General features: G+C 41.5%; 1 protein-coding gene across 1 annotated transcript; it reads right to left on the reverse strand.

Annotated features, from left to right (window-relative positions):
• Positions 1-6490: 6490 nt before the first annotated feature.
• On the reverse strand, positions 6491-7867 carry LOC131164427 (uncharacterized). Its single transcript, XM_058121604.1, has one exon. The coding sequence runs from the start codon at positions 7865-7867 to the stop codon at positions 6491-6493; it is 1377 nt and encodes a 458-aa protein (XP_057977587.1).
• Between the last annotated feature and the right edge of the window lie 1550 nt (positions 7868-9417).

Consider the following 9417-nt stretch of genomic DNA (forward strand, 5'->3'; position numbering starts at 1 on the left):
TTCCATGGTTATCCAATTTAGTATCCACTCCTTAGGATTTTTTGGGCAACGGTTGTCCTCCCGATGGGTCCACAAACCACCGTCGTGTTTGTATTCCATGTAGATTGTCTTGCCTCTTGCAACTCCCGCACCGTAGGAGGGGTCATGATTCACATGATTGGGTTCCTTTTATTACATATGATCCCCATCTAAGAAGAATCACCATAGCTGCCTCCGAATTGTCCTTAGGTCATTATTAGAGGGCTCCTATGGGATCTCCTTCATGAATGTATGTTTGTTTTTGATATCATGAAAACATTGGCTTTCCATCAGTTTCTTCGTCAGTCATATTACATATGCAGGTTTACCTAGAATCCTTATTCGAATGGGTTCAATCTCTATTCCGGCTCAACCTTAAATAAGCTGCAATGTTGCTAGAGCATCAGGGATTAAGTTAACTCTCTCGGTAAATGCGAAAAATGATGGCATCGAATTCCTGCATCATTCTGAATGAACTCCTGGTATGGTATTAATTGGAATCCCGGGTTGGGTTTTCCACCACTTTCCAGCAACTGAATGATAATTACCAAAGCAGAATTTCATTTTAAAATCAATGCTTTAATAGCTCGGTCAATAGCCGTGTAAGACCAATACGCAAGCCTTCATTTCTAGCTCTAATTATGGTACACGGAAAGGGAGGTTTGGCTGTGACTGGGTAATAATCTTACATTATGGGGTTTTCGATATTGAGTACAGCCCCTATTCCATTTGCCCCCATACGTTGGTCGTGCCCCATATTAAATAGCATCCATCCCCCCAACATTTACCTTCCTTTCTTGATCATGAATTCATATCTTGATCAGGGAGTCAAACTCATGGGACTGTTAATCATTAACGACCCTATCAGCCAAATATTCTGCTATTAATGCTCTTTGATGGCTTTTCTCGGTCACATATGTAATGTCATTATTAAGTCAACAGCATTTGCCAACGAGGCCCATCCGTCCTGTTACTGCCAGGTTTCTCAAAAAAACATTATTAATCGGATCCAGTTTAGAAATCAGCCATTGTGTAATCAGGGTAGTGCCTTAATTCACTAACCCAACCCACACCAGAGCGCAACACGTTCTTCTCGGTTAGAGTTTTGTATATTAGATGTATTCCGTGAACTTTTTGCCTTAAAAATTAGATGGCGCGCTCCTTCTTTCCAGAATTCATCATGTTGTCCTAACACACACCCCATGGAATTTCTCGGATATACAAGGGTACAATATAAGAGGGCCTTCCGGTAAGGGGGAACCAACCAAACTGGAGGATTTCAATTAGAATATTTCTTTTATTTTCTCAAATGCTTCTGAACCATTCTTCACTCCATTTTTCGGGTTAGCCGTCTTCAAGCAGCTTAAAAATATGGGCTACAAGTAGCAGTCAAACTGAGATAAAAAGAGTCGAGCTATGGGTAGTTCAAGTGGCCTAGGAAACTCCTGGACTTCTTTTTCGGTTTTGGACTAGCATTTCTCGAATAGGCTTTTATTGTTATCGGGTCTACTTCAATTCCCTTGTTCACTTAAGATTAAATGCCAACAATTTTCCTGAAGAAAGCTCCGAATTGTTTACATTTTTCTGGATTTTTAATTTCAGTTGAAATTTCGTTAGGTCCTTTTAAATAGCTTCCTTTAAGTATCACATGGTATACTCATTTCTCGGGGGGGGACTTTAACAATCATGTTCGTCCCACATATATTCTATCGCCTTATGCATTCAAGTCCATGGAATAATGTTACCATGCTCCTGATAGGTTGCCCCTGCCATTTCTTTAAAACAAAAGGCCTAACCTTGTAGCAAAATAGCCCAAAAGGTCCCCCATTAAGGGTGAGAAACGTGGTCTTCTCTTATCTTCTGGGGGCCATTCTTAATGTGATTAATCCAGAAAAAAAAACCATCCATGAATTGGACAAACAGGGCATGTCCCGATGTATTGTATACCAGCACATCTATGTGTTGGCAGTGGGAAATTATTTCTTTAGGGCTTAGTTTATTTCCAAGTCCGATAGGAAACACAGACTCTAAACTTTCCATTTCTTATTATTGGAAAAATACATTGGCCATTCCCAATCTGGATATTTGGCTACTTCTAAAAAACCAGGCCTCAAACTGATTTCTTGCACCTCTTCTTTTATTTTGATCAACATATCTGGGCGCATTCTCCTCAGTTTTGTTGTACTGGTTTTGCTATCTGGGTTTTCAAATGGTTTTTTTTGTGTTACTAAGTCCGTATCCAAACCCGGAATTGCCTGATATTATGACCACGCGAAAACCATTCTTGGTATTCCTTACAAAAGGGTTATCATTTCGCATCTTCTTTTTCCTCCTAACAGGCCCCGAATTTTTAATTCTTTTTTGGTTCCTCATTAGTTCCCAAATTATTGTTGACTGTGGGGTGGGGGTCAAATACTGGTTTAAAGTTTGGTTTTTTCATCTGATGTACCATTCTTTAGCCATTTAGGTGATTGAAAGTCAGTATCCTCTTCATTTCAGCTTCTAGGATTAAAGTTTTCAAGTTTAACATCAATTCTGGCTATTGAAATACTGGTATTGCTTATTTTCCCTATCTCTGCATTAAAACAAAGGTAAACCATTCTTTGACAAATGACCAAGATTGCAATAACTGCGGAAAAAGAAAAGAAAAATGCATACTGGTTTTATTGATGAAAAAGACAAAACGGTCGAGGGCAATAATGTTCCACGGATTCCCAAAGGGAAACAGGAAAAGGCAAATGAGCAAAAAAGCCATTACATGAAAGTTGAAATTGGGTAATCAAAAAGATGTCAGTTCTGAATTTAGGCTCCCTGTCAGTGGGTAGATCATCTAATTGAGTCATCAGTGGGTGGTCCCCTGATTCCAAGGCCAACAATATGCTATTTGTTTCATTCTTCCTAAGACTGACTTGATTGCCCTCTTTCGAAGGTTCGGATGTCATTGGCGGGACTTCTATTTCCACACTGGTTCTTTACTCTTCCTGTTTGCCTCTCGATTGATTATTCTTTTCTCTTTTGCCTTCTTCTTATGGTCAAAGCCTAAAGTAGGAGTCTTATTGATGCCGTTTATCTTTTCATTCCATTGCATTCGGTACAATGCATTTGCGATCCCTAAAGATACTTCCCCAAACCATTTTCCTGGGCAAAACCCGAATTCTAATCATTTCAGTAGCCACCATACGCGTTGGAAGAAGGAGAGAAAGAGATCGAGGTGAGGGATAAAAGATCCTCCATTATAGTAAGGACGTTGATGATCTACAAAATGCTCAGAATTGAATCTTCGTTGGGCTTTTTCTTCAGCTGCTTTCCAACATAGGGAGTGGAGGAAGGTTGTAGTAACCATTAAATCGGTTTCCCATAAAACACCTACCAGTTATCCCCGTACCACAAAATTTCACTCGCTGATGAAAAGCGGAGGGACTGCCCCATTTATGATCCAAGGCCTTACAAGAGACACAAATGTATGAAGGGGTGTATTGTAATTTTTGTTAAATCCATGACTTGAAAAGTGATATCGAAGGTTACGGGTCCATCTGGAAGACTAGGGATGTCAAGCGACACCGACGGACTCTCTTCGTGTTCCAAGAAGGCCACCGCACCACCAAATGTTGGGTGTCCACATAAGAAGGAATTCACTTGGGGTAACCTCTTCAGTGTAAGTTTCATTGGCATAACATTGAGGGGATTGACACAGTATCTATTCAAGACTCGAAGAACATCTTATGATCCCTTACCATTTGGTGGAATATGTAGCGCCTTGTTGTTGCCCCTGCATTTGGCCGGAAATTTCTTCATAGTAAAAAGTGATAGTTTGTAATTGGAGGCTGCCAGACTTCCGATTCACATGATGGAATTTATTTCAACAATGGATATCTTGGGGGAATTGTAGGCTTTGTTAGGACTTTTTTAAGTAATGCCTCACGATGGGGTCTTTGAATTTATTAGTAGAAGTGACAAAACAGATGATGTGAGCCGGCATTTTCTTTTAGTTGGTCCACAATTGTTGTACTCGCTATGGTATTTATCTTCAGGAATTCTTCGGGCCTCTCCATGGCTTATTGGATTTCCTGAGCCCTGTTTGGTTCCCCTGTATTATTTGTGATTTTGTTTTTAGATTTAGAAGAGGTCTGGCATAGTCACCTTACCACTTCGAGAGTTATTTCCCTTTTACCCTGCTATATTGCTGGAGCTTCTTACATTTAGCACTGCATCATTATTCCAGGGTCAGGCTTGGTTTACCTCGTTATATGGGGAATGGCCTGCGGAGTGAGAAGGAATTTACCAGCGAGCGGCGTTCCTGGTGTAGGAAGGAGCCTTGTTCAAGGTAGGTATGAATGTTTTGATTGGGGGTTGCACTGATGAGATTATACGGCCCTATTTTTCCTCAAACGGACTGCAATTTGCAATTCTTTGCTTTTTCGGGGTTTTTACCACGATTCTCTATAAGATTTGTTGTACACCATTTCTTTGCAAAAAACATTCTAAAAGTTTACACAATGTTTCACAGGATCTTCTTCTTCTCTGACATAAAACAAATGTGGCATTTAGTGGGGCAAACGGCCTCATGCCCTATCGACCCGCCGCAAAGTTTCCTTTCGAAAACCAACTTAAAGGAATTAGTTCAAAAAATTCCACCTCATTTCGTTCCTTCTTCTATCATTCCGACATTGATTTACCCCCATGATTTGGGCAAGGGTTTCCTTGAAATCCTGGTTTGTTTATCCATCAATGCTAGCCAACCGGATTCTCAGTAGTTGAACATTTATTTTTGAATTGACCAACACCGTTCAATTTAGGTTGTTGCCGGGGAGTATTGCGGTGATAGGCACCCACTTGGTCGGGGTCATAACATTGCGGAAAAAGGGTGCCGTGTTAAATGACATTCCAGGGAATGACTGAAACTAAGTTCCTTTCCATCAATTGTGGGAATTAATTCTGAGTATGAGTATGTAATTGGAATATGGCTCTTATCATTCTCGTAGTTCTCGGGATGCCTCTATATGCGTTCGCACCTTCGGTTTGGGGGGCATGCGTCCCGAAGGAACAACTTGGGTCTTACTCCTGTATGAACTGTCTGATTGACAGAAGGGTTCGAAAGCAAAAATTCATCCTAGCCCCTGAGCAATGCTTCTCTGATATGTTGTCTGAAACGCTCTGTGAACCCTTCCTTCTTCTTCTTGCTTGTCATAGACCAATCAGTACTAATGACTTTTAGTTTTCTGCCGCTTTGATGGCCGGTCTCAATCCTTGCTCCGGAGGAAACAATGTCCAGGCGAGTCAGGGGGGATGCTCCTAAGAGATATGCCCGAAGTTTAAGTAAGGATTCTTAAGCGTATTCACCAATAGGGAAATAGCCTCCCTGTCGTCAACAGGAGATTGACTTGGACAGACATGTCCCTCCACTGTATGCATAATTTCTCTAAATGGTTTTTGGATGGGCTTCTTTGGATACTCTGCAAGGTCATACGATCGGGGCCATTGCCATTCTATAATAATGGCGTATTGAGCTGATTAAAAGAATTAGCACGATCTTTCATGTGCGGATCCGAGCCCGATCTTGTTGAATATACCACCTGATGGCTGCCCCTGTCAAGCTGTCTTGAAAGCAATGCATCATTAGTCTCTCATTATCGGAATGTGCAGCCATTTTTTGGCAATACAGGCGCAGGTGAGTTCAAGGACAATTAGTTCCATTAAATTTTTTGAAATCTTGAATTTTGGTGGCAGAGTGACCTTTGGCACGAGGCACAAATCATTGGGATCTACAGAGTCGAATGTATTGGATCCCTCAATAGCTTTCAGGCGTTCCTCGAGTACGTCGTATCGACGTTCAGTTTCAGATCTGTTCATCCCCAGATCAGAAGCTACTAATGGAGGAGTCCCCACTGCTGGAAACCCTTGTGCTGATACATTAGGAATGAACGGGGGTATACTTGGCATTGAACCCTCCATGACGCCAGGTATTGGAGCTGACGTTTGTCCACGCACTGGGGTAAACCCTGGAGGATGAGTAGGGTCCATATCTATTTCCGGATCATTCTGCACTGCTTTTCCTTTGTTCGTCAACAATTCCAGGATCTTGCTCATTTTTTCATTCAATTCTTCTTGTCCTTGCTCTATACCCAAGACTCTACCTTCCAGTTGTTCACTCATTTCTTTTGCCCTTCTCCTGGTATTATACTGATGCGTGACAGTCTCAATGTTGCTTGCTTAGACGAATTCTGCGGCTAGGCACTGCAAATCAAAACTTTCCCTTTTTAGAATCGTGAATGCATAGGTATGAATGCATGAAATACAATGGTCTTTTAAAGACATGTGTAAATTTCGCAAATATGAAACATATGTATGCAACCTAATGTACTCCAATCAAGGTTCATGGAAGAGATCATCATCATTGTAGAAAATAAAATCTGCTTTTCATTAATAGAATCCTTTCATACAATAACAAATCCAACAAAATATCAAAATCTGCTCATGATTGCCCAATCTTTGCATCTGGCTGTGTCGTCTTTTTATGCAAAGCCCGAAACTTGGCCTCCCAGTAGCCCACTTTCGTTATGCACGGCTCCATCTTTTCCAGTACTTGATTATACTTGCTTCTCTGCTCATCCCCCTGCCTTTCCAACTCTTGTATGTAGAGTGATTTCTTTTTGATTTCGGTATGGGCATCTTCTAACATTTGAGATTTCTGTTCAAGTGCTGCTTGAAGTCTTCGTCTTTCCTTCCTTAGAGCCACGACCTCTTCTTCTGATTGTATGTACCGAATCCTCTGTCGCTTGATTTCCTTGCGATAGACAGAGACTAGAGCCTCCTTTTGCTGATTCCCCACTTCTGCTCTTGCATCTCCCTTTTCTACTGGGCATGGATCCCCTTGTGGCTTCAATTGTATGCACGCGCTTGGTGATTTAACATGCTCAATAATGACTTCTGGGATTCTTTTGAGTTGGGGGTTTACTCGGTTTTCCCGCCATTCTTCATAATTTCCTTGGACTGTGGCAATTCCATCACCTAGACCTATTAGGTGTACATGTTTCCAAGCCACCATGAACTTTCTAATTTGATCTTGTGTGTCTCCTACTTCATATGCGAAGTCCGAGTCGGCTAATCTATAAGTCATAGGCACAAACTGAGACGCTCCCACTTGCCTTCTTGCCATCAAAGGAGCGTAGGCTATTCCTCCCCATGGACCTAATAACGGGACCCACGGGAAGTTTCCACATCGATACATCATGTTGGAATGGTTCATCCATGGCGCTTGCCAAACTAATCCCAACTCCCTCAGTTTGTGTAATTTTTCATTCCAGTTAGCCTTACTCCATTGAACATTCTGCTGAGCCTCTTCGAACTCGGCTAAGGGGATTCGAAGAGCTGAAAAGGTGTTACGGTATCCCCCTTGGTTACTTGGCAGGTGACTGGCATACCAAACATAGAGTAATGATACGCAACATTTCAGTCGCTCCTGACCCTTGCTCCTGCATTTGTTAAGAGATCGAAAGGTTTCTGCCAAAATACCCAGAACCGGATTAGCCCCATTCTTTACTTGCGCTACGAAAGAAATAGTAGATCTATCAATGGCCCCTAGTTCTTTGGGAAATATAATTAGGCCATATATGGCCAGTGCGAACAAATGTATCTGAACCCCTTCATTTTTCTCTTCTTCCAACAACTCCTTCAAGCATTTCCAAGTGATCCTTTTGCTTTCCCCTGCCGTTCGTTGAATCTTGACCCCAGCAAGGTTATACAACTCCCGTGCTAAGGAAATCCTGGAATCAGGCACATAAGTGAGGTAGGGTGATCGTTGTGTCATCAAATGCAGTAGCGAGGAGTATTCTTCAATTGTAGGAACCATGTCGATTCCATCTATCGTAAAACATGTGTACAGAGGATTCCAAAAGTCCACCAATGCCTTCACCATCTGAAGATTCACCGTTATGTGTAACAAGAAACCGATATGGCCATATAACTGTGAGAATTCCAAACGGCGTTACGGGGTCCAATTCTTCCAGATGGTTTTTAGTTCCTCCTGAGAGTTTGACCGGGTGTACAAGCACACTCTGGCAGGTAATTCCACTTTTGATTCCTCGTTCAAGCTATCTCCCCACTACTTTTGCTGTCTTTCAGAATACAACTGTACTACGGACTCGATCTCCTGATAAACAACAGTGTCCTCCATATCTGAATCTGACCTCTTCCAGAAACCTTGGGAGAGTAAATGGGATGCCTATATGGATGCAATATGTTAGCAACATTATCACATAAATCAAAGAAGATGTGACTACCAACTTATCATAAATGATTATGCTTGCATGTTTATGAAATTGAGCATAGGATGCATGATTATGAAATGTGTGAATGCATAAGTATTTAATGCATGACCATGGGATGCAATGTGTATTTATGTATGGGAGTACTTAGTGCGAAAAAATAGGATATGAATATGTATGCAACCTACTGTGCGTGAAATTATGCACAAAAGTATGGATGCAATGTATCCTAACTAACTACTTTGTCAGCATTCTAGGAAAAATCCCACTAATGAGAGATTTCAATTCAATTCTTCCCTCAATCATTCTTTTCCGTGATGATGGTCTATGCACCTCGGATTCTATGAGGGGTCAAATTATGATTTGAGGTTGGGGTTGACCTAGGTTGGTCAACCCACGGGATTTGTTCAATACGGCCTTGTGGACTGTAATGTGCACTTGGGCCTCAATTATATTAAAATATGGGCTTCAATATATTTCATGAGGAGATCAGGCCCTAGTTTTAAAAGGATTTGGGCTTGGATTGTTTAGAAAATATTGGCCCGGTTTTTTAGGGTAATAGGGCCAAAGACCATTTTCAAAAATCTGGGTTTGACCCTTTTTGAAAATCAGGCCTGGGCTGAATCTTTGCTTAGGAAAAGGTTGGGCCTCTACTTGTTATTTCTCAAAAATTTGGGCTCGAGTTATTTGAAAAGGGTCGGGCCGATCCATATTTTAAAATAGTTAGGCCAAGTGCTTCATTTTGAAAGGATGGGCCTTTGTCTCATTACTGGGCTTTTTCTGAATACTGACTAAGTAGTATGTATGTCTAAATGTATGTCAAATGTATGATGTAATACAAAGTATTCCGCAACATATGTACAACACACTATTTATGGAGAAGGATGTGGCTCCTATCCCAACCTAGGGTAGGCACGTATATATAGGGTTCTTCATGGCTCTATCCTAGTTAGGGAAGACTATAGACAAGTATGTGTGGGTAGGCTTTAATCCCTATTGACAAAAGGTCCCCAATTTGAAATTTCGTCCTCCCCCATAGGGGTCCGGACAAAACTCGCATTGAGCGGGGTGGTTCGCGGGTCCCATCAAACTTAAGCTACGAAGGGACAAACGCTATTACACCCCTATCTAGTCC

The sequence above is a fragment of the Malania oleifera genome, chromosome 9 (assembly GCF_029873635.1).
Source record: "Malania oleifera isolate guangnan ecotype guangnan chromosome 9, ASM2987363v1, whole genome shotgun sequence".
NCBI lineage: Eukaryota > Viridiplantae > Streptophyta > Magnoliopsida > Santalales > Ximeniaceae > Malania > Malania oleifera.

Bases quoted from the DNA above. Each gene is read 5' to 3' on its own strand.
- LOC131164427 (XM_058121604.1), bottom strand. From the start codon at position 7,867: ATGGTTCCTACAATTGAAGAATACTCCTCGCTACTGCATTTGATGACA.